Raw genomic sequence first — 26,121 nt, 5'->3', positions numbered from 1 at the left:
AGAAATGAAGCGTATGAGGTTTTCCAAATTGAACTATCAGAGCGAAAGGAAACACGTCCGAACCCGATGGCAGAAAGAAAACAATCTAAAATGGAGTCGATGCCCATGCGCAATGGAGTCGAAGAGGAGGAGACACTCAATCCCGTGACGCGAAAACATTTCTTCAAAGAAAAACAACTTGTAACACTCAGAGCCTAACACTAGTTGGCAGAAGTATGCACAGCATGTGTATCTGCAGCTACACATGCCATCGAACATATATATATATGCAAATATCTATCTAGATAGATCTATCTATATCTTTCACTGTAGAGTTCTAGATCTCTACATCTATACATCAACATTTCTATATCTATATCAGTCACAAAATTATTCCTCACCTGAATTTTTCTGAGCTGGGCAATAAAAGACAACCAACAGGTTTCAAACACAATTTTCTATAGTGTATACCATAACTCATAGTAATAAAAGTGACATCAAACATGAATACAACAGCTGAAAAAAATAAACAATCACTGTAAGAAATTAGCTTTTATTTTTGTTACTTCAAAATAAATGCTTAACATTCAAAATGAAAGTAAAGTGGAAGAACATTTTGAACGAAATTTAGGCTTTCTTCTTTCAACCATTTTGTGTAAACATCCTCAAGCGTCTCTCTTATTTTACTAAAACAGTTCACATATTTCTTGGCCTACTGTCCGTTCTAAGCAACACAGCTGGCAGCCCACATCTGACATTTTCAAACAAACTTGAAAGAATAATGTTCTGGGTTCAGTCCAGTGCATCAACGTGGGCATTTCTTGCATATAAAACGTTTCTAAAGTGATAGGTGAAGACTTCACTTTGCGCAACTTAGGCTTCCATTAGATTCGTAAATGGACAGTCAATGTCAGTATACTGCAGGCATTATTTGCAGAGCATCTACCTAATAGCTAGCTCATTAGCAGTTCATGGAGTCCAGTTCACCAGAGCGAAGTCTTATAGTTGAAATTAACTTTCAGGAGGTACTTGAGGTTCACCTGAGCCACATCATACACAATGTATCTAGAGAAGCAGTAGTTAAGGAGTGCACACAAATACAGAGATGGTGGTTCACAACAGTATCTTTTCTTTATGTCAAAACAGGACTTTCACTTAAGAACATACCATCTAGCTTCCTACTGAGATCACATTTTCTATGCAATGACTGTGGCAACTAATGACTTCAAATTCACGTATTAGACCAACAGTTTTTCCACATGTGCTGTAAAATACATGTTCCTTATAACCGTACTTTGATAGCTAAGTATTCTAGATTGACATGCTGCGCATTATTTTATGAAGTGGTTGGGTCTGAAAAACGTTTTGAGAGGACGCTAACCTTAGCCCAAATTGCCCCAAGTATGTGACCAACGTGTTCATGCTGGTAATATTTTAAGTGAGACAACTGCAGGAATGTAGCCCATAACGTACTTTTAGCGGCATACTTTCTTTTTCTTTCACTAATAGCTCTTGGGAATGGACAAACACTAGATCTTCCTCAACATTTAGTCAGTTTTAAAGTAGTGTTACTGTTCATTAATGTGCTAATTACCTATTAACTATAATAAATACTTACAAATTAGTATCTGTATACTGATGGAATGCGCTAAAAGTGTCAGAAATCCCACTGCTTTAACTGGCAATGTCAGAAGGTGGTCTATTTTAATGGGTTTCGCTAGAGACCTCTGCTGAGTCAAAATCAAAATTCTGCAAATGTGGGAGTATTTTTTATAGAGGAGGGAAAATACAGTGCCACGATTTACGCTCCTCTGATTTTTTCCTGATGCTATTTACCATGATCAAGGGATTTTCCTAATGGGATGGAGTCCTGATTTATTATTTATGTATTGTATTCTAAACATCACCCATTATTTCACTTTTTGGTCGAGCCTAGCCAGTACACGAGACTGTCTCTCGATATGTTGAAATCTACTTCTGTGGACTTTCAACACGCATCTCTCACACCCATCACTTTCATTCGCTCCTTGTTCTGCCTTTCAAACTTCCCTTGATTTTGTAGGTAGATGCTTTACATTTGTCTCGTCTTGAGGCTGCTTTGTTACCGCCTTGGAGACTGACCCTGTTACATGGATTATTGCACGATCGGCCATATAGCTGAATGTGGCACCCTATTTTTTTCTTTTGCCTCGCCGCTTGGGGCTGCATGGCCGTATGTTGTTTCTTCCTCTTCCTTGTTTTGGGCATGCCGCAGTTTCTTTGTGGTGTCTGAGCACAACGGTGCAAGCTGGAGGGGGCTTCTTTTTAATTTAATATTTTATTTAAAAAGGTTAATGGAGCTCAAACTCTATTGGGGGAGTGCTTTACATGAGGACGTGAAGTTTGATATAGCACAAACATGATCTGAGGAGCACTTCACACGACTAGTGAAGTTTCATATAGTGCAACCGCGATCTGAGGAGCGCTTTACATGAGTACCACTTAAAAAGTTTCGCAGTTGAAAAATATAGAATCTGGAGCATTTAACACAGAAAAAAATTCTGAAATCCTCACAGCAGGAGAGCCAATACTACAATATTCACTGCACTCGGGAAACTCATCCCATAATGTTTTGCAGGGTATTTAAAAAAAAAAATATTATTTGCCCATTACTCAACCTGGGATGGTCCTACAACAATGGGACCACCACCAAACTGTTCAGCACAATGCACTTTCTGTCTAGGATTTCCCTGGGCCCCCACACTATGTTGGGGGTACCCCAAATTAGTAACCTCTTCCACCATTCAATGTCTTAAATCTCTCTCTGTTTTACAGCTGGGAGTAATTTCTGTTTTAAGGACCTTGTTTGTAATAGTATTGCAGTAGGCCTGCTAGTCCTGAAAATGTACAAGGCACTACGCCCTCTAGGGGCTACATATATGGTTAGACTGCATTACTTTCTGCCATTCTGTTTTCATGTTGTTATGCCCTCTAGGGGCTGACTATATGACTAAATGACCATGTTTCTTACAAATGCTATTTTTATTATGGTGTCCTCTAGGGGCTGTTCTGAGCATTACAATCAAGATACTACAATATTTGCTGCACCCAGAAACTTGCCCCAGAATGCTTTGCGGGACATTCCTTTTACAAAACATTTTTGTCCATAACTCAACACACGGCGTGCTCTTTCTGTCTTGGTCATCTCTGGGTCCACACACACAAGGTTGGCGGGACCCCCCAAAAATTATGTTAAAAAAATAGCAAGGGGGGGGGCGGGGGGGGATGAACCTGAAAATAATAATATTAAAATATATAATAACAGCAATGTTTTCATTTTTGCTGCAGATAGAGGAAGAAGGTAAATGGAAGTGCTTTAGTTATATGCTGGGCCGCAGGAATTATGTGGCAGAGAGGACCAAATTATGCAGCAGAGTTGAACAATTTATGTGGCAAGAAAAGTCCAGTTATGCATTTACAACGCCAATAGCTCCAACTCAAGCATATGCGAGACCTATTGCACTGCAAATGCTGCTTGTAAGTTGCTGCTGATTTTTGGCGTTCAAGATAAAGGGCTTAGTTCAGCCAAAGGAAATGTTACCCAGTAAGCATCTGTTCTTAATGTACAGTGCGGAAGATTCACAAGCTCTGCATTCTCCTGCCATTTAGTTTTGATGTTTGCAAATGTTTTTCATCGAAGCAGGTCTTTTGAGTAATGGGATGGACTGTGATCCCACACTTAGTTGGCAATCTGCATGGGAAGCAACTTCACCTTAAATTGTTTTTCACACAGCAGGTGAGAGTATTAGGAGTGAAAAGTGAATGTAGGATGGTGCATTTGTTCGTAGCGAAAAGATAATTAGTAAATCTGAAAGTAGAGCCACATGTTTGAGGTGAGGAAAGTAGGTGCATGTGAATCTAGAGCACTACATGATACAAATAGATGATTACCAGGTAAATACTATTTTCCTTTCGTAGCACGTGTTGCTGTAGCTACATTCACATGCTCTGCATAGACTGTAAAGGAGTAACCCCCTCCAAGCGGTGGATAGTGTGCAGATAATGCGGATGTCTAAAATTAAGTCTTTAAGACTGCTTGCCTCACCACTGCTTGCTGTCTGGCTAAGAGGCCCATGCAATAGTTCTTGGTAAGAGTGTTGGCTTGACCAAGTAACTAATTTACATATATCAGCTAGGGGGATATTGTCAAGAAAGGCCATGGTTGCTGTTATTTGCACATATAGTATGCCCTGGAGGTAACAGGGAGTGCTCTTTTGATTTTGTAATCACAATCTGGATGCAATTGACTATCTAACTTGCAATAGCAGCCTTAGAATTATGTCAATAATTAAATGATATCAATAATATCATATTCTTGCACTTGCTATGAAGTGATCTAGGGACAGAGAAAATGAGTATGTTCCTATACATAGAAACAATGTTCTTGCACTCGCTATGAAGTGATCTAGGGACAGAGAAAACTAACCTGTTCCTATACATAGGACCTATGTATAGGACCTATGTGCAGGAACAAATTAATTTTCTCTGTTCCTAGATCACTTCATAGCGAGTGCAAGAACATTGTTTCTGTGAGCACTCCAATCTCTGTTTTTAATCTTGACATAGTCGTCATAGGTTAATAAATACATAGGGTAGTGAGGTCTATAGTCAATTTTAACCCTTTACCAGTTACTCATTTCTTCTCTCATCTATAGGGCTAATACACCCTTGCACTTGTCTTCACGGCAGCATACAGACAACCTCCAGCAAAGAGCCCCTTTGTGGGGCCCGTTGGACATTGCAGCACCGGTCTGATGAGATGTAAGCCCAAGGATGAAGCATGACACCCTATTGGGTGTGTGAGGGCTTTTGCTTCTACAGACACAAGGGCCTATTTTGACCTGATTTGTATTAAGGGTCCTAGTTGGAATCCCTTCCTCTGAACCTTGTACCTTTGTTATATATTTGCAAAACCCACCTGCCTGACGTGATGGACTGCCAGCAGGTCAAGTGTTGGCGAATCATGCCTGACTGGTCCCTGGTGGAGAAACCTCAGACTAGAAAGGTTTGGAGGCTGCTGAAGACGGAAAGGGGAGGGGGTTTGGGGAGGTTGGCTGGCTAGATCGCTGGCTACCTGATAGACGAGGGCAATGGATCCCAAGTTCCAGGCACGCAGAGACTGGGCAGCATACGCAGCATGGTGGCTGGAGGGGAATGGACATGGTTGGGCGTCCCTTCCAAAGCCACGAATGGGCCAAAAGCAGCCAGAGCGGGACAAGGGGCAGCTGTGAGTCCCAAGGACCTGGCCTAGCCCTGAACTCCTTAAAGCACTGGAGCGCGCAGTCTGCTTTTTCTCCAAAGAGACAGGTGCCATCAAAGGGCATGTTCATAAGGGTGGATTGGACATCTTCGGAAAAGCCAGACATCCTCAACCAGGCGTGGTGCCTCAAGGCCACCTTCGATGCAACAGATCTGCCAAGTGAGTCGGTCGTATCGAGCCCGCATTGTATTGCGGACTTCACTGCATCTCTCGTCAGCAACAGCTTGGAAGAGAATGGCCCAGGCCTCCTCCAGGATCTGTGGCAGCACTTACGCAACTGTGTCCCATAAAGTATGGGTGTAACGGCCCAAAAGGCATGCAGTGTTTACGGACCACTATGCCAGTCTGGAGGAAGAAAAGTTAGTCCAGCCTCTTGGATTCCCTATGCGGGAGTGCAGAAGGGAATGATTCTGGGGACGTGAAGGCTTGGATAACCAAACTCTCAGGGGTTGGGTGTTGCGTCAGGAACGCTGAGACATTTGGAGCAGGTCTATGGCGGAGGGCGACAGCACATGCATTTAAAATAGCTTCCCTGTGCACTTACTATGTCTCAGAATCGACAGACATAGCAGGGGTATATTTGCCCATGTATATACGCCCCCAAATGTGCCTGGATGCACCCTGCCTCAGGGGCGACTTACACCTGGCACATACAGTGATAGGGGACCTGGCATTCAGGGGTGTGACAGGTTGTTTTTTCAATTTAGCCTGCACCAAAACATGCAGCCTGCAATGGCAGCACTTGTGTGAGTTTGGTGAGGGGTCTCTGAGGGTGGCACATATGGTGCTGCAGCCCTCAGAAACTTTCCTTAGTACCCCAGGCCCTAGGTACCAGGAGTACCATGTACTAGGGACTTACAGTGGTAACTGAAGCGTTTGCCAATTGTGCAAAACAACTGTGCAGTTTTGGGGAAGAGATCTGGCACTGGGGACCTGATTAGCAGGGACAAAAGTGCACCAACAGTCAAGCCACATCAGAAACCAGGCAAAACAAAGTGGGGGCTAACCATGTCAAAAAGGGTGCTTTCCTACAGTCGGTCTTTAAAGAATGCTGTCAAAATCATCAAAAAGTGGTATTTCAAGACTTAGTGTCAAATTATACTGGTGGGAGGGGGGGGGATTGTGTTGGGTCGAAGGAACATGATGGGCACATTGAATCTCTGAGCCCTGTCGGTATACATTTGAACCCGACGGCAGAAAAAAACACTATAACATGGAGGCCGTGACCATGCTCATTGTAAGCTACAGGTGAAGTTACAGTGCATTAAATGACTCAAAAGACTTTCTTCAAAGAAAAACAACTTACGAACATCCAAGCCCAAAACTAGATGCAGAGTACATCTATCTACAGCAACACTTGCTACCAACGGATTATGTTAATTACCCTGTAAGCATCTGTTTGTAGAATGTAGTGCTGTAGATTCACATGATTTGCATACTCCTGCCATCTAGTGTTGGATCTGGATGTATGCAAGTCATTTTTCTTCAAAGAAGTCTTTCGAGTCATGAGGTCAGGTGACTCCATTGTTAGACTGTTTTCTTGCAGGCAGGTGAGAATGAAGTGTAAGCATTAGTAAAGAGATGTCCATGCATATGAAATAGTAAAAGGGAACTACAACGGCCACAGGTGTACTGGGAGGAGGGTGGCCACATGTGAATCTACAGCACTACATGCTAAAAACAGATGCTTATAGGTTAAGTAACAATCCGTTTGAGGCATATGTGGCTGTAGATACACATGCTTTGTATAGACTGTAAAGGAGTGTCCTCCAAAAGCGTGGTCTAACTTGTGGGTGCAGCAGTTGTCTGGAAAAGTGTACATAGCACTGGCTGACCTACATTAGCTTGTTAGCTGCTAGAACATCCACACAATGCTTAGTGAAAGTGTGTGGTGTAGACCATGTAGCTGCTTCACAAATGTCAGCTATTGTGATACTGCCCAGGAAAGCCATTGAAGTCCCTATTTTACAAGTAGTGTGCGCTCTGGGGGTATAGGTAAAATTGTTTTAGCTTTGGCGTAACATGTCTGAGTACATTTAATTATCCATCTAGAAATGCCTCATTTAGATATGGAGTTTCCTTTGTGAGGGGGTGAATAAGCAACAAAGTTGTTTGGTTTTACGGAAATCTTTGGTTCCGTCAATGTACTACATTAGAGCTCTTAAGATCTAGTGTATGAAAGGCCCTTTCTTTGTCTGAGTCTGGTCACGGAAAGAAAACAGGCAGTTCAACTGATTGGTTAATGTGAAAAGGGGAAACCATTATTGGAAGAGTTTTTGGGTTGGTGCGAAAGACCACCCTATATTTCTGTAGTTGAAAGAAAGGTTCTTCTAGGTTTAGTGCCTGGAGCTCACTGACACGCTTAGATGAAGAGATGGCAACCAGAAAGGTGACCTTCCAAGATAGAAATTAGAGGGGACAGTTATGTAATGGTTCAAATGATGGACCAATAAGCCTGATGAGGACAATATTGAGATTCCAAGTGGTTGCAGGTGGAACTCTGGGTGGAATTACTCTTGTAAGGCCTTCCATAAATGCCTTAATAACTGGTACTTTCAGCAAACATAAGTGTTGCCTGTTTTGTAGATAGGCAGCTACTACAGCTAAATGCAAGCATACTGGAGTGTAGGGAAGGACAGAAAGCTGTTGTAAGGAAATGCCTCCTTGGCATGGTTGCCCCCTGACTTTTTGCCTTTGCTGATGCTATGTTTACAATTGAAAGTGTGCTGAGGCCTGCTAACCAGGCCCCAGCACCAGTGTTCTTTCCCTAACCTGTACTTTTGTATCCACAATTGGCAGACCCTGGCATCCAGATAAGTCCCTTGTAACTGGTACTTCTAGTACCAAGGGCCCTGATGCCAAGGAAGGTCTCTAAGGGCTGCAGCATGTCTTATGCCACCCTGGAGACCTCTCACTCAGCACAGACACACTGCTTGCCAGCTTGTATGTGCTAGTGAGGACAAAACGAGTAAGTCGACATGGCACTCCCCTCAGGGTGCCATGCCAGCCTCTCACTGCCTATGCAGTATAGGTAAGACACCCCTCTAGCAGGCCTTACAGCCCTAAGGCAGGGTGCACTATACCATAGGTGAGGGTACCAGTGCATGAGCATGGTACCCCTACAGTGTCTAAACAAAACCTTAGACATTGTAAGTGCAGGGTAGCCATAAGAGTATATGGTCTGGGAGTTTGTCAAACACGAACTCCACAGCACCATAATGGCTACACTGAAAACTGGGAAGTTTGGTATCAAACTTCTCAGCACAATAAATGCACACTGATGCCAGTGTACATTTTATTGTAAAATACACCACAGAGGGCACCTTAGAGGTGCCCCCTGAAACTTAACCGACTATCTGTGTAGGCTGACTAGTTTTAGCAGCCTGCCACAAACCGAGACATGTTGCTGGCCCCATGGGGAGAGTGCCTTTGTCACTCTGAGGCCAGTAACAAAGCCTGCACTGGGTGGAGATGCTAACACCTCCCCCAGGCAGGAATTGTCACACCTGGCGGTGAGCCTCAAAGGCTCACCTCCTTTGTGCCAACCCAGCAGGACACTCCAGCTAGTGGAGTTGCCCGCCCCCTCCGGCCAGGCCCCACTTTTGGCGGCAAGGCCGGAGAAGATAATGAGAAAAACAAGGAGGAGTCACTGACCAGTCAGGACAGCCCCTAAGGTGTCCTGAGCTGAAGTGACTCTAACTTTTAGAAATCCTCCATCTTGCAGATGGAGGATTCCCCCAATAGGGTTAGGATTGTGACCCCCTCCCCTTGGGAGGAGGCACAAAGAGGGTGTACCCACCCTCAGGGCTAGTAGCCATTGGCTACTAACCCCCCAGACCTAAACACGCCCTTAAATTTAGTATTTAAGGGCTACCCTGAACCCTAGAAAATTAGATTCCTGTAACTACAAGAAGAAGGACTGCCTAGCTGAAAACCCCTGCAGAGGAAGACCAGAAGACGACAACTGCCTTGGCTCCAGAAACTCACCGGCCTGTCTCCTGCCTTCCAAAGATCCTGCTCCAGCGACGCCTTCCAAAGGGACCAGCGACCTCGACATCCTCTGAGGACTGCCCCTGCTTCGAAAAGACAAGAAACTCCCGAGGACAGCGGACCTGCTCCAAGAAAAGCTGCAACTTTGTTTCCAGCAGCTTTAAAGAACCCTGCAAGCTCCCCGCAAGAAGCGTGAGACTTGCAACACTGCACCCGGCGACCCCGACTCGGCTGGTGGCGATCCAACACCTCAGGAGGGACCCCAGGACTACTCTGATACTGTGAGTACCAAAACCTGTCCCCCCTGAGCCCCCACAGCGCCGCCTGCAGAGGGAATCCCGAGGCTTCCCCTGACCGCGACTCTTTGAACCTAAAGTCCCGACGCCTGGGAGAGACCCTGCACCCGCAGCCCCCAGGACCTGAAGGACCGGACTTTCACTGGAGAAGTGACCCCCAGGAGTCCCTCTCCCTTGCCCAAGTGGAGGTTTCCCCGAGGAATCCCCCCCTTGCCTGCCTGCAGCGCTGAAGAGATCCCGAGATCTCTCATAGACTAACATTGCGAACCCGACGCTTGTTTCTACACTGCACCCGGCCGCCCCCGCGCCGCTGAGGGTGAAATTTCTGTGTGGGCTTGTGTCCCCCCCGGTGCCCTACAAAACCCCCCTGGTCTGCCCTCCGAAGACGCGGGTACTTACCTGCAAGCAGACCGGAACCGGGGCACCCCCTTCTCTCCATTCTAGCCTATGTGTTTTGGGCACCACTTTGAACTCTGCACCTGACCGGCCCTGAGCTGCTGGTGTGGTGACTTTGGGGTTGCTCTGAACCCCCAACGGTGGGCTACCTTGGACCAAGAACTAAGCCCTGTAAGTGTCTTACTTACCTGGTTAACCTAACAAATACTTACCTCCCCTAGGAACTGTGAAAATTGCACTAAGTGTCCACTTTTAAAACAGCTATTTGTGAATAACTTGAAAAGTATACATGCAATTTTGATGATTTGAAGTTCCTAAAGTACTTACCTGCAATACCTTTCGAATGAGATATTACATGTAGAATTTGAACCTGTGGTTCTTAAAATAAACTAAGAAAATATATTTTTCTATACAAAAACCTATTGGCTGGATTTGTCTCTGAGTGTGTGTACCTCATTTATTGTCTATGTGTATGTACAACAAATGCTTAACACTACTCCTTGGATAAGCCTACTGCTCGACCACACTACCACAAAATAGAGCATTAGTATTATCTATTTTTACCACTATTTTACCTCTAAGGGGAACCCTTGGACTCTGTGCATGCTATTCCTTACTTTGAAATAGCACATACAGAGCCAACTTCCTACATTGGTGGATCAGCGGTGGGGTACAAGACTTTGCATTTGCTGGACTACTCAGCCAATACCTGATCACACGACAAATTCCAAAATTGTCATTAGAAATTCATTTTTGCAATTTGAAATTTTTCAAAATTCTTAAAAGTCCTGCTAGGGCCTTGTGTGTTAAGTCCCTGTTTAGCATTGTCTTTTAGAGTTTAAAAGTTTGTTAAAAGTTTGAAATTAGATTCTAGAAACAGTTTTAGATTCTTAAAAAAGTATTCCAACTCTTAGCAGAATAATGTCTGATACAGAGATGCAGGTGGTGGAACTCGACACCACACCTTACCTCCATCTTAAGATGAGGGAGCTAAGGTCTCTCTGTAATATCAAAAAAATAACCATTGGCTCCAGACCTACCAAAATTCAGCTCCAGGAGCTGTTGGCAGAGTTTGAAAAAGCCAACCCCTCTGATGATGACCTCACAGAGGAAGAAATTAGTGACTTGGAGGCCGATGTCCCTCCTCCAGTCCTAAATAGGGAGAACAGGACCCCTCAAGTCCTGTCTCCAACTGTGTTAGTCAGAAATAGTGAGTCCCTCACAGGAGGGTCCCACATTTCTGAAATCACTGAGGATGCTCTCAGTGAAGATGACCTCCTGTTAGCCAGGATGGCCAAAAGATTGGCTTTAGAGAGACAGCTCCTAGCCATAGAAAGGGAAAGACAAGAGATGGGCCTAGGACCCATCAATGGTGGCAGCAATATAAATAGGGTCAGAGATTCTCCTGACATGTTAAAAATCCCCAAAGGGATTGTGACAAAATTTGAAGATGGTGATGACATCACCAAGTGGTTCACAGCTTTTGAGAGGGCTTGTGTAACCAGAAAAGTGAACAGATCTCACTGGGGTGCTCTCCTTTGGGAAATGTTCACTGGAAAGTGTAGGGATAGACTCCTCACACTCTCTGGAAAAGATGCAGAATCTTATGACCTCATGAAGGGTACCCTGATTGAGGGCTTTGGATTCTCCACTGAGGAGTACAGGATTAGGTTCAGGGGGGCTCAAAAATCCTCGAGCCAGACCTGGGTTGACTTTGTTGACTACTCAGTGAAAACACTAGATGGTTGGATTCAAGGCAGTGGTGTAAGTAATTATGATGGGCTGTACAATTTATTTGTGAAAGAACACCTGTTAAGTAATTGTTTCAATGATAAACTGCATCAGCATCTGGTAGACCTAGGACCAATTTCTCCCCAAGAATTGGGAAAGAAGGCGGACCATTGGGTCAAGACAAGGGTGTCCAAGACTTCAACAGGGGGTGACCAAAAGAAAGGGGTCACAAAGACTCCCCAGGGGAAGGGTGATGAGACAACCAAAACTAAAAATAGTAAAGAGTCTTCTACAGGCCCCCAAAAACCTGCACAGGAGGGTGGGCCCAGAGCCTCTTCACAAAACAATGGGTACAAGGGTAAAAACTTTGATCCCAAAAAGGCCTGGTGTCATAGCTGTAAACAGCATGGACACCAAACTGGAGACAAGGCCTGTCCCAAGAGAGGTTCCACTCCAAACTCCCATCCAGGTAACACTGGTATGGCTAGTCTCCAAGTGGGATCAACAGTGTGCCCAGAGCAAATCAGGGTCCACACTGAAGCTATTCTAGTTTCTGAGGGTGGGGTGGATTTAGCCACACTAGCTGTCTGGCCGCCTAACATGCAAAAATACAGACAGCAACTCTTAATTAATGGGACTAGAATAGAGGGCCTGAGGGATACAGGTGCCAGTGTCACCATGGTGACAGAGAAACTGGTTTCCCCTGGCCAATACCTGACTGGAAAAACTTACACAGTCACCAATGCTGACAATCAGAGAAAAGTACATCCCATGGCAATGGTTACTTTAGAATGGGGAGGGGTCAATGGCCTGAAACAGGTGGTGGTCTCCTCAAATATCCCAGTGGACTGTCTGCTTGGAAATGACCTGGAGTCCTCAGCATGGGCTGAGGTAGAGCTAAAAACCCATGCAGCAATGCTGGGTATCCCTGAACTGGTGTGTGTGAAAACAAGAGCACAATGCAAGGCACAGGGTGAACAAGTAGAGCTGGAGTCTGGAAGAATGGCCCAGCCTACCAAGAGAACAGGAAAGTCAGTTGGGAAACCAACTACAACACAGCAAAAGAAAGGGAACCTCTCTTCTCAGGAAGAAGTTCTGCCCTCTGAGGGAACTGAGCCTTTGGAGCTTGAACCTTATCAGGTTGAGCTCTTAGGCCCAGGGGGACCCTCAAGGGAGGAGCTGTGTAAGGGACAAGAAACCTGTCCCTCTCTTGAAGGCCTTAGGCAGCAAGCTGCTGAAGAGTCCAAAGGCAAGAAAAATGGAACGCATAGGGTCTATTGGGAAGATGGACTCCTGTACACTGAGGCCAGAGACCCCAAACCTGGTGCCACTAGGAGAGTGGTAGTGCCTCAGCTGTTCAGGAAGTTCATCCTAACATTGGCCCATGACATTCCCCTTGCTGGACATTTGGGACAAACCAAGACGTGGGAGAGGTTAGTCAACCACTTCTACTGGCCCAATATGTCCAACATGGTTAAGGAGTTTTGCCTCTCCTGCCCCACCTGTCAAGCCAGTGGTAAGACAGGTGGGCATCCAAAGGCCCCCCCCATTCCACTTCCAGTGGTGGGGGTTCCCTTTGAAAGAGTGGGTGTGGACATAGTTGGTCCACTAGAACCTCCCACAGCCTCAGGAAATATGTATATCCTGGTAGTAGTGGATCATGCTACCAGGTATCCTGAAGCTATTCCCCTTAGGTCGACTACTGCCCCTGCAGTAGCCAAGGCCCTCATTGGTATCTTTACCAGAGTGGGTTTCCCTAAGGAGGTGGTGTCTGACAGAGGTACCAACTTCATGTCAGCATACCTAAAGCACATGTGGAATGAGTGTGGAGTGACTTATAAATTCACTACACCATACCATCCACAAACTAATGGCTTGGTTGAGAGATTCAACAAGACATTAAAAGGCATGATCATGGGGCTCCCAGAAAAGCTCAAAAGGAGATGGGATGTCCTCTTGCCATGTCTGCTTTTCGCTTACAGAGAGGTGCCACAGAAGGGAGTAGGATTCTCACCCTTTGAACTTCTGTTTGGTCATCCTGTAAGGGGACCACTTGCCCTTGTTAAAGAAGGCTGGGAGAGACCTCTCCATGAGCCTAAACAGGACATAGTGGACTATGTACTTGGCCTTCGCTCTAGAATGGCAGAGTACATGGAAAAGGCAACCAAAAACCTTGAGGCCAGCCAACAGCTCCAGAAGTTTTGGTATGACCAAAAGGCTGCACTGGTTGAGTTCCAACCAGGGCAGAAAGTCTGGGTTCTGGAGCCTGTGGCTCCCAGGGCACTCCAGGACAAATGGAGTGGCCCTTACCCAGTACTAGAAAGGAAGAGTCAGGTCACCTACCTGGTGGACCTGGGCACAAGCAGGAGCCCCAAGAGGGTGATCCATGTAAACCGCCTTAAGCTCTTCCACGACAGGGCTGATGTCAATCTGTTGATGGTAACAGATGAGGATCAGGAGGCAGAGAGTGAACCTCTCCCTGATCTTCTGTCATCAGACCCAAAAGATGGCACAGTAGATGGAGTGATCTACTCAGACACCCTCTCTGGCCAACAGCAAGCTGATTGTAGGAGAGTCCTACAACAGTTTCCTGAACTCTTCTCCTTAACCCCTGGTCAGACACACCTGTGTACCCATGATGTGGACACAGGAGACAGCATGCCTGTCAAGAACAAAATCTTTAGACAATCTGACCATGTTAAGGAAAGCATCAAGGTGGAAGTCCACAAGATGCTGGAATTGGGAGTAATTGAGCGCTCTGACAGCCCCTGGGCTAGCCCAGTGGTCTTAGTCCCCAAACCTCACACCAAAGATGGAAAGAAAGAGATGAGGTTTTGTGTGGACTACAGGGGGCTCAATTCTGTCACCAAGACAGATGCTCATCCAATTCCAAGAGCTGATGAGCTCATAGACAAATTAGGTGCTGCCAAATTCTTAAGTACCTTTGACTTGACAGCAGGGTACTGGCAAATAAAAATGGCACCTGGAGCAAAAGAGAAAACAGCATTCTCCACACCTGATGGGCATTATCAGTTTACTGTTATGCCCTTTGGTTTAAAGAATGCCCCTGCCACCTTCCAAAGGTTGGTGAATCAAGTCCTTGCTGGCTTGGAGTCCTTTAGCACAGCTTATCTTGATGATATTGCTGTCTTTAGCTCCACCTGGCAGGATCACCTGGTCCACCTGAAGAAGGTTTTGAAGGCTCTGCAATCTGCAGGCCTCTCTATCAAGGCATCCAAATGCCAGATAGGGCAGGGAACTGTGGTTTACTTGGGCCACCTTGTAGGTGGAGGCCAAGTTCAGCCACTCCAACCCAAGATCCAGACTATTCTGGACTGGGTAGCTCCAAAAACCCAGACTCAAGTCAGGGCATTCCTTGGCTTGACTGGGTATTACAGGAGGTTTGTGAAGGGATATGGATCCATTGTGACAGCCCTCACTGAACTCACCTCCAAGAAAATGCCCAAGAAAGTGAACTGGACTGTGGAATGCCAACAGGCCTTTGACACCCTGAAACAGGCAATGTGCTCAGCACCAGTTCTAAAAGCTCCAGATTATTCTAAGCAGTTCATTGTGCAGACTGATGCCTCTGAACATGGGATAGGGGCAGTTTTGTCCCAAACAAATGATGATGGCCTTGACCAGCCTGTTGCTTTCATTAGCAGGAGGTTACTCCCCAGGGAGCAGCGTTGGAGTGCCATTGAGAGGGAGGCCTTTGCTGTGGTTTGGTCCCTGAAGAAGCTGAGACCATACCTCTTTGGGACTCACTTCCTAGTTCAAACTGACCACAGACCTCTCAAATGGCTGATGCAAATGAAAGGTGAAAATCCTAAACTGTTGAGGTGGTCCATCTCCCTACAGGGAATGGACTTTATAGTGGAACACAGACCTGGGACTGCCCATGCCAATGCAGATGGCCTTTCCAGGTTCTTCCACTTAGAAAATGAAGACTCTCTTGGGAAAGGTTAGTCTCATCCTCTTTCGTTTGGGGGGGGGGGGTTGTGTAAGGAAATGCCTCCTTGGCATGGTTGCCCCCTGACTTTTTGCCTTTGCTGATGCTATGTTTACAATTGAAAGTGTGCTGAGGCCTGCTAACCAGGCCCCAGCACCAGTGTTCTTTCCCTAACCTGTACTTTTGTATCCACAATTGGCAGACCCTGGCATCCAGATAAGTCCCTTGTAACTGGTACTTCTAGTACCAAGGGCCCTGATGCCAAGGAAGGTCTCTAAGGGCTGCAGCATGGTACCCCTACAGTGTCTAAACAAAACCTTAGACATTGTAAGTGCAGGGTAGCCATAAGAGTATATGGTCTGGGAGTTTGTCAAACACGAACTCCACAGCACCATAATGGCTACACTGAAAACTGGGAAGTTTGGTATCAAACTTCTCAGCACAATAAATGCACACTGATGCCAGTGTACATTTTATTGTAAAATACACCACAGAGGGCACCTTAGAGGTGCCCCCTGAAACTTAACCGACTATCTGTGTAGGCTGACTAGTTTTAGCAGCCTGCCACAAACCGAGACATGTTGCTGGCCCCATGGGGAGAGTGCCTTTGTCACTCTGAGGCCAGTAACAAAGCCTGCACTGGGTGGAGATGCTAACACCTCCCCCAGGCAGGAATTGTCACACCTGGCGGTGAGCCTCCCCCAGGCAGGAATTGTCACACCTGGCGGTGAGCCTCAAAGGCTCACCTCCTTTGTGCCAACCCAGCAGGACACTCCAGCTAGTGGAGTTGCCCGCCCCCTCCGGCCAGGCCCCACTTTTGGCGGCAAGGCCGGAGAAGATAATGAGAAAAACAAGGAGGAGTCACTGACCAGTCAGGACAGCCCCTAAGGTGTCCTGAGCTGAAGTGACTCTAACTTTTAGAAATCCTCCATCTTGCAGATGGAGGATTCCCCCAATAGGGTTAGGATTGTGACCCCCTCCCCTTGGGAGGAGGCACAAAGAGGGTGTACCCACCCTCAGGGCTAGTAGCCATTGGCTACTAACCCCCCAGACCTAAACACGCCCTTAAATTTAGTATTTAAGGGCTACCCTGAACCCTAGAAAATTAGATTCCTGTAACTACAAGAAGAAGGACTGCCTAGCTGAAAACCCCTGCAGAGGAAGACCAGAAGACGACAACTGCCTTGGCTCCAGAAACTCACCGGCCTGTCTCCTGCCTTCCAAAGATCCTGCTCCAGCGACGCCTTCCAAAGGGACCAGCGACCTCGACATCCTCTGAGGACTGCCCCTGCTTCGAAAAGACAAGAAACTCCCGAGGACAGCGGACCTGCTCCAAGAAAAGCTGCAACTTTGTTTCCAGCAGCTTTAAAGAACCCTGCAAGCTCCCCGCAAGAAGCGTGAGACTTGCAACACTGCACCCGGCGACCCCGACTCGGCTGGTGGCGATCCAACACCTCAGGAGGGACCCCAGGACTACTCTGATACTGTGAGTACCAAAACCTGTCCCCCCTGAGCCCCCACAGCGCCGCCTGCAGAGGGAATCCCGAGGCTTCCCCTGACCGCGACTCTTTGAACCTAAAGTCCCGACGCCTGGGAGAGACCCTGCACCCGCAGCCCCCAGGACCTGAAGGACCGGACTTTCACTGGAGAAGTGACCCCCAGGAGTCCCTCTCCCTTGCCCAAGTGGAGGTTTCCCCGAGGAATCCCCCCCTTGCCTGCCTGCAGCGCTGAAGAGATCCCGAGATCTCTCATAGACTAACATTGCGAACCCGACGCTTGTTTCTACACTGCACCCGGCCGCCCCCGCGCCGCTGAGGGTGAAATTTCTGTGTGGGCTTGTGTCCCCCCCGGTGCCCTACAAAACCCCCCTGGTCTGCCCTCCGAAGACGCGGGTACTTACCTGCAAGCAGACCGGAACCGGGGCACCCCCTTCTCTCCATTCTAGCCTATGTGTTTTGGGCACCACTTTGAACTCTGCACCTGACCGGCCCTGAGCTGCTGGTGTGGTGACTTTGGGGTTGCTCTGAACCCCCAACGGTGGGCTACCTTGGACCAAGAACTAAGCCCTGTAAGTGTCTTACTTACCTGGTTAACCTAACAAATACTTACCTCCCCTAGGAACTGTGAAAATTGCACTAAGTGTCCACTTTTAAAACAGCTATTTGTGAATAACTTGAAAAGTATACATGCAATTTTGATGATTTGAAGTTCCTAAAGTACTTACCTGCAATACCTTTCGAATGAGATATTACATGTAGAATTTGAACCTGTGGTTCTTAAAATAAACTAAGAAAATATATTTTTCTATACAAAAACCTATTGGCTGGATTTGTCTCTGAGTGTGTGTACCTCATTTATTGTCTATGTGTATGTACAACAAATGCTTAACACTACTCCTTGGATAAGCCTACTGCTCGACCACACTACCACAAAATAGAGCATTAGTATTATCTATTTTTACCACTATTTTACCTCTAAGGGGAACCCTTGGACTCTGTGCATGCTATTCCTTACTTTGAAATAGCACATACAGAGCCAACTTCCTACATTGGTGGATCAGCGGTGGGGTACAAGACTTTGCATTTGCTGGACTACTCAGCCAATACCTGATCACACGACAAATTCCAAAATTGTCATTAGAAATTCATTTTTGCAATTTGAAATTTTTCAAAATTCTTAAAAGTCCTGCTAGGGCCTTGTGTGTTAAGTCCCTGTTTAGCATTGTCTTTTAGAGTTTAAAAGTTTGTTAAAAGTTTGAAATTAGATTCTAGAAACAGTTTTAGATTCTTAAAAAAGTATTCCAACTCTTAGCAGAATAATGTCTGATACAGAGATGCAGGTGGTGGAACTCGACACCACACCTTACCTCCATCTTAAGATGAGGGAGCTAAGGTCTCTCTGTAATATCAAAAAAATAACCATTGGCTCCAGACCTACCAAAATTCAGCTCCAGGAGCTGTTGGCAGAGTTTGAAAAAGCCAACCCCTCTGATGATGACCTCACAGAGGAAGAAATTAGTGACTTGGAGGCCGATGTCCCTCCTCCAGTCCTAAATAGGGAGAACAGGACCCCTCAAGTCCTGTCTCCAACTGTGTTAGTCAGAAATAGTGAGTCCCTCACAGGAGGGTCCCACATTTCTGAAATCACTGAGGATGCTCTCAGTGAAGATGACCTCCTGTTAGCCAGGATGGCCAAAAGATTGGCTTTAGAGAGACAGCTCCTAGCCATAGAAAGGGAAAGACAAGAGATGGGCCTAGGACCCATCAATGGTGGCAGCAATATAAATAGGGTCAGAGATTCTCCTGACATGTTAAAAATCCCCAAAGGGATTGTGACAAAATTTGAAGATGGTGATGACATCACCAAGTGGTTCACAGCTTTTGAGAGGGCTTGTGTAACCAGAAAAGTGAACAGATCTCACTGGGGTGCTCTCCTTTGGGAAATGTTCACTGGAAAGTGTAGGGATAGACTCCTCACACTCTCTGGAAAAGATGCAGAATCTTATGACCTCATGAAGGGTACCCTGATTGAGGGCTTTGGATTCTCCACTGAGGAGTACAGGATTAGGTTCAGGGGGGCTCAAAAATCCTCGAGCCAGACCTGGGTTGACTTTGTTGACTACTCAGTGAAAACACTAGATGGTTGGATTCAAGGCAGTGGTGTAAGTAATTATGATGGGCTGTACAATTTATTTGTGAAAGAACACCTGTTAAGTAATTGTTTCAATGATAAACTGCATCAGCATCTGGTAGACCTAGGACCAATTTCTCCCCAAGAATTGGGAAAGAAGGCGGACCATTGGGTCAAGACAAGGGTGTCCAAGACTTCAACAGGGGGTGACCAAAAGAAAGGGGTCACAAAGACTCCCCAGGGGAAGGGTGATGAGACAACCAAAACTAAAAATAGTAAAGAGTCTTCTACAGGCCCCCAAAAACCTGCACAGGAGGGTGGGCCCAGAGCCTCTTCACAAAACAATGGGTACAAGGGTAAAAACTTTGATCCCAAAAAGGCCTGGTGTCATAGCTGTAAACAGCATGGACACCAAACTGGAGACAAGGCCTGTCCCAAGAGAGGTTCCACTCCAAACTCCCATCCAGGTAACACTGGTATGGCTAGTCTCCAAGTGGGATCAACAGTGTGCCCAGAGCAAATCAGGGTCCACACTGAAGCTATTCTAGTTTCTGAGGGTGGGGTGGATTTAGCCACACTAGCTGTCTGGCCGCCTAACATGCAAAAATACAGACAGCAACTCTTAATTAATGGGACTAGAATAGAGGGCCTGAGGGATACAGGTGCCAGTGTCACCATGGTGACAGAGAAACTGGTTTCCCCTGGCCAATACCTGACTGGAAAAACTTACACAGTCACCAACGCTGACAATCAGAGAAAAGTACATCCCATGGCAATGGTTACTTTAGAATGGGGAGGGGTCAATGGCCTGAAACAGGTGGTGGTCTCCTCAAATATCCCAGTGGACTGTCTGCTTGGAAATGACCTGGAGTCCTCAGCATGGGCTGAGGTAGAGCTAAAAACCCATGCAGCAATGCTGGGTATCCCTGAACTGGTGTGTGTGAAAACAAGAGCACAATGCAAGGCACAGGGTGAACAAGTAGAGCTGGAGTCTGGAAGAATGGCCCAGCCTACCAAGAGAACAGGAAAGTCAGTTGGGAAACCAACTACAACACAGCAAAAGAAAGGGAACCTCTCTTCTCAGGAAGAAGTTCTGCCCTCTGAGGGAACTGAGCCTTTGGAGCTTGAACCTTATCAGGTTGAGCTCTTAGGCCCAGGGGGACCCTCAAGGGAGGAGCTGTGTAAGGGACAAGAAACCTGTCCCTCTCTTGAAGGCCTTAGGCAGCAAGCTGCTGAAGAGTCCAAAGGCAAGAAAAATGGAACGCATAGGGTCTATTGGGAAGATGGACTCCTGTACACTGAGGCCAGAGACCCCAAACCTGGTGCCACTAGGAGAGTGGTAGTGCCTCAGCTGTTCAGGAAGTTCATCCTAACATTGGCCCATGACATTCCCCTTGCTGGACATTTGGGACAAACCAAGACGTGGGAGAGGTTAGTCAACCACTTCTACTGGCCCAATATGTCCAACATGGTTAAGGAGTTTTGCCTCTCCTGCCCCACCTGTCAAGCCAGTGGTAAGACAGGTGGGCATCCAAAGGCCCCCCCCATTCCACTTCCAGTGGTGGGGGTTCCCTTTGAAAGAGTGGGTGTGGACATAGTTGGTCCACTAGAACCTCCCACAGCCTCAGGAAATATGTATATCCTGGTAGTAGTGGATCATGCTACCAGGTATCCTGAAGCTATTCCCCTTAGGTCGACTACTGCCCCTGCAGTAGCCAAGGCCCTCATTGGTATCTTTACCAGAGTGGGTTTCCCTAAGGAGGTGGTGTCTGACAGAGGTACCAACTTCATGTCAGCATACCTAAAGCACATGTGGAATGAGTGTGGAGTGACTTATAAATTCACTACACCATACCATCCACAAACTAATGGCTTGGTTGAGAGATTCAACAAGACATTAAAAGGCATGATCATGGGGCTCCCAGAAAAGCTCAAAAGGAGATGGGATGTCCTCTTGCCATGTCTGCTTTTCGCTTACAGAGAGGTGCCACAGAAGGGAGTAGGATTCTCACCCTTTGAACTTCTGTTTGGTCATCCTGTAAGGGGACCACTTGCCCTTGTTAAAGAAGGCTGGGAGAGACCTCTCCATGAGCCTAAACAGGACATAGTGGACTATGTACTTGGCCTTCGCTCTAGAATGGCAGAGTACATGGAAAAGGCAACCAAAAACCTTGAGGCCAGCCAACAGCTCCAGAAGTTTTGGTATGACCAAAAGGCTGCACTGGTTGAGTTCCAACCAGGGCAGAAAGTCTGGGTTCTGGAGCCTGTGGCTCCCAGGGCACTCCAGGACAAATGGAGTGGCCCTTACCCAGTACTAGAAAGGAAGAGTCAGGTCACCTACCTGGTGGACCTGGGCACAAGCAGGAGCCCCAAGAGGGTGATCCATGTAAACCGCCTTAAGCTCTTCCACGACAGGGCTGATGTCAATCTGTTGATGGTAACAGATGAGGATCAGGAGGCAGAGAGTGAACCTCTCCCTGATCTTCTGTCATCAGACCCAAAAGATGGCACAGTAGATGGAGTGATCTACTCAGACACCCTCTCTGGCCAACAGCAAGCTGATTGTAGGAGAGTCCTACAACAGTTTCCTGAACTCTTCTCCTTAACCCCTGGTCAGACACACCTGTGTACCCATGATGTGGACACAGGAGACAGCATGCCTGTCAAGAACAAAATCTTTAGACAATCTGACCATGTTAAGGAAAGCATCAAGGTGGAAGTCCACAAGATGCTGGAATTGGGAGTAATTGAGCGCTCTGACAGCCCCTGGGCTAGCCCAGTGGTCTTAGTCCCCAAACCTCACACCAAAGATGGAAAGAAAGAGATGAGGTTTTGTGTGGACTACAGGGGGCTCAATTCTGTCACCAAGACAGATGCTCATCCAATTCCAAGAGCTGATGAGCTCATAGACAAATTAGGTGCTGCCAAATTCTTAAGTACCTTTGACTTGACAGCAGGGTACTGGCAAATAAAAATGGCACCTGGAGCAAAAGAGAAAACAGCATTCTCCACACCTGATGGGCATTATCAGTTTACTGTTATGCCCTTTGGTTTAAAGAATGCCCCTGCCACCTTCCAAAGGTTGGTGAATCAAGTCCTTGCTGGCTTGGAGTCCTTTAGCACAGCTTATCTTGATGATATTGCTGTCTTTAGCTCCACCTGGCAGGATCACCTGGTCCACCTGAAGAAGGTTTTGAAGGCTCTGCAATCTGCAGGCCTCTCTATCAAGGCATCCAAATGCCAGATAGGGCAGGGAACTGTGGTTTACTTGGGCCACCTTGTAGGTGGAGGCCAAGTTCAGCCACTCCAACCCAAGATCCAGACTATTCTGGACTGGGTAGCTCCAAAAACCCAGACTCAAGTCAGGGCATTCCTTGGCTTGACTGGGTATTACAGGAGGTTTGTGAAGGGATATGGATCCATTGTGACAGCCCTCACTGAACTCACCTCCAAGAAAATGCCCAAGAAAGTGAACTGGACTGTGGAATGCCAACAGGCCTTTGACACCCTGAAACAGGCAATGTGCTCAGCACCAGTTCTAAAAGCTCCAGATTATTCTAAGCAGTTCATTGTGCAGACTGATGCCTCTGAACATGGGATAGGGGCAGTTTTGTCCCAAACAAATGATGATGGCCTTGACCAGCCTGTTGCTTTCATTAGCAGGAGGTTACTCCCCAGGGAGCAGCGTTGGAGTGCCATTGAGAGGGAGGCCTTTGCTGTGGTTTGGTCCCTGAAGAAGCTGAGACCATACCTCTTTGGGACTCACTTCCTAGTTCAAACTGACCACAGACCTCTCAAATGGCTGATGCAAATGAAAGGTGAAAATCCTAAACTGTTGAGGTGGTCCATCTCCCTACAGGGAATGGACTTTATAGTGGAACACAGACCTGGGACTGCCCATGCCAATGCAGATGGCCTTTCCAGGTTCTTCCACTTAGAAAATGAAGACTCTCTTGGGAAAGGTTAGTCTCATCCTCTTTCGTTTGGGGGGGGGGGGTTGTGTAAGGAAATGCCTCCTTGGCATGGTTGCCCCCTGACTTTTTGCCTTTGCTGATGCTATGTTTACAATTGAAAGTGTGCTGAGGCCTGCTAACCAGGCCCCAGCACCAGTGTTCTTTCCCTAACCTGTACTTTTGTATCCACAATTGGCAGACCCTGGCATCCAGATAAGTCCCTTGTAACTGGTACTTCTAGTACCAAGGGCCCTGATGCCAAGGAAGGTCTCTAAGGGCTGCAGCATGTCTTATGCCACCCTGGAGACCTCTCACTCAGCACAGACACACTGCTTGCCAGCTTGTATGTGCTAGTGAGGACAAAACGAGTAAGTCGACATGGCACTCCCCTCAGGGTGCCATGCCAGCCTCTCACTGCCTATGCAGTATAGGTAAGACACCCCTCTAGCAGGCCTTACAGCCCTAAGGCAGGGTGCACTATACCATAGGTGAGGGTACCAGTGCATGAGCATGGTACCCCTACAGTGTCTAAACAAAACCTTAGACATTGTAAGTGCAGGGTAGCCATAAGAGTATATGGTCTGGGAGTTTGTCAAACACGAACTCCACAGCACCATAATGGCTACACTGAAAACTGGGAAGTTTGGTATCAAACTTCTCAGCACAATAAATGCACACTGATGCCAGTGTACATTTTATTGTAAAATACACCACAGAGGGCACCTTAGAGGTGCCCCCTGAAACTTAACCGACTATCTGTGTAGGCTGACTAGTTTTAGCAGCCTGCCACAAACCGAGACATGTTGCTGGCCCCATGGGGAGAGTGCCTTTGTCACTCTGAGGCCAGTAACAAAGCCTGCACTGGGTGGAGATGCTAACACCTCCCCCAGGCAGGAATTGTCACACCTGGCGGTGAGCCTCAAAGGCTCACCTCCTTTGTGCCAACCCAGCAGGACACTCCAGCTAGTGGAGTTGCCCGCCCCCTCCGGCCAGGCCCCACTTTTGGCGGCAAGGCCGGAGAAGATAATGAGAAAAACAAGGAGGAGTCACTGACCAGTCAGGACAGCCCCTAAGGTGTCCTGAGCTGAAGTGACTCTAACTTTTAGAAATCCTCCATCTTGCAGATGGAGGATTCCCCCAATAGGGTTAGGATTGTGACCCCCTCCCCTTGGGAGGAGGCACAAAGAGGGTGTACCCACCCTCAGGGCTAGTAGCCATTGGCTACTAACCCCCCAGACCTAAACACGCCCTTAAATTTAGTATTTAAGGGCTACCCTGAACCCTAGAAAATTAGATTCCTGTAACTACAAGAAGAAGGACTGCCTAGCTGAAAACCCCTGCAGAGGAAGACCAGAAGACGACAACTGCCTTGGCTCCAGAAACTCACCGGCCTGTCTCCTGCCTTCCAAAGATCCTGCTCCAGCGACGCCTTCCAAAGGGACCAGCGACCTCGACATCCTCTGAGGACTGCCCCTGCTTCGAAAAGACAAGAAACTCCCGAGGACAGCGGACCTGCTCCAAGAAAAGCTGCAACTTTGTTTCCAGCAGCTTTAAAGAACCCTGCAAGCTCCCCGCAAGAAGCGTGAGACTTGCAACACTGCACCCGGCGACCCCGACTCGGCTGGTGGCGATCCAACACCTCAGGAGGGACCCCAGGACTACTCTGATACTGTGAGTACCAAAACCTGTCCCCCCTGAGCCCCCACAGCGCCGCCTGCAGAGGGAATCCCGAGGCTTCCCCTGACCGCGACTCTTTGAACCTAAAGTCCCGACGCCTGGGAGAGACCCTGCACCCGCAGCCCCCAGGACCTGAAGGACCGGACTTTCACTGGAGAAGTGACCCCCCAGGAGTCCCTCTCCCTTGCCCAAGTGGAGGTTTCCCCGAGGAATCCCCCCCTTGCCTGCCTGCAGCGCTGAAGAGATCCCGAGATCTCTCATAGACTAACATTGCGAACCCGACGCTTGTTTCTACACTGCACCCGGCCGCCCCCGCGCCGCTGAGGGTGAAATTTCTGTGTGGGCTTGTGTCCCCCCCGGTGCCCTACAAAACCCCCTTGGTCTGCCCTCCGAAGACGCGGGTACTTACCTGCAAGCAGACCGGAACCGGGGCACCCCCTTCTCTCCATTCTAGCCTATGTGTTTTGGGCACCACTTTGAACTCTGCACCTGACCGGCCCTGAGCTGCTGGTGTGGTGACTTTGGGGTTGCTCTGAACCCCCAACGGTGGGCTACCTTGGACCAAGAACTAAGCCCTGTAAGTGTCTTACTTACCTGGTTAACCTAACAAATACTTACCTCCCCTAGGAACTGTGAAAATTGCACTAAGTGTCCACTTTTAAAACAGCTATTTGTGAATAACTTGAAAAGTATACATGCAATTTTGATGATTTGAAGTTCCTAAAGTACTTACCTGCAATACCTTTCGAATGAGATATTACATGTAGAATTTGAACCTGTGGTTCTTAAAATAAACTAAGAAAATATATTTTTCTATACAAAAACCTATTGGCTGGATTTGTCTCTGAGTGTGTGTACCTCATTTATTGTCTATGTGTATGTACAACAAATGCTTAACACTACTCCTTGGATAAGCCTACTGCTCGACCACACTACCACAAAATAGAGCATTAGTATTATCTATTTTTACCACTATTTTACCTCTAAGGGGAACCCTTGGACTCTGTGCATGCTATTCCTTACTTTGAAATAGCACATACAGAGCCAACTTCCTACATTGGTGGATCAGCGGTGGGGTACAAGACTTTGCATTTGCTGGACTACTCAGCCAATACCTGATCACACGACAAATTCCAAAATTGTCATTAGAAATTCATTTTTGCAATTTGAAATTTTTCAAAATTCTTAAAAGTCCTGCTAGGGCCTTGTGTGTTAAGT

The 26,121-nt window shown here is 47.2% G+C and overlaps 1 protein-coding gene across 1 annotated transcript in view; it reads right to left on the bottom strand.

Moving 5' to 3' along the window:
- Positions 1-516: 516 nt before the first annotated feature.
- PARP1 (poly(ADP-ribose) polymerase 1) overlaps positions 517-26,121 on the bottom strand; it is a 377,066-nt gene continuing 351,461 nt past the window's right edge. The window contains exon 23 of the mRNA XM_069236169.1: positions 517-1,044. Within this exon, the coding sequence (XP_069092270.1) occupies positions 963-1,044 (82 nt within the window). The 3' untranslated portion in view covers positions 517-962. The remainder of the gene's footprint in view (positions 1,045-26,121) is intronic.

The sequence above is a fragment of the Pleurodeles waltl genome, chromosome 5 (assembly GCF_031143425.1).
Source record: "Pleurodeles waltl isolate 20211129_DDA chromosome 5, aPleWal1.hap1.20221129, whole genome shotgun sequence".
Classification (NCBI taxonomy): domain Eukaryota; kingdom Metazoa; phylum Chordata; class Amphibia; order Caudata; family Salamandridae; genus Pleurodeles; species Pleurodeles waltl.
This window is presented reverse-complemented; position numbering and strand designations above follow the sequence as displayed.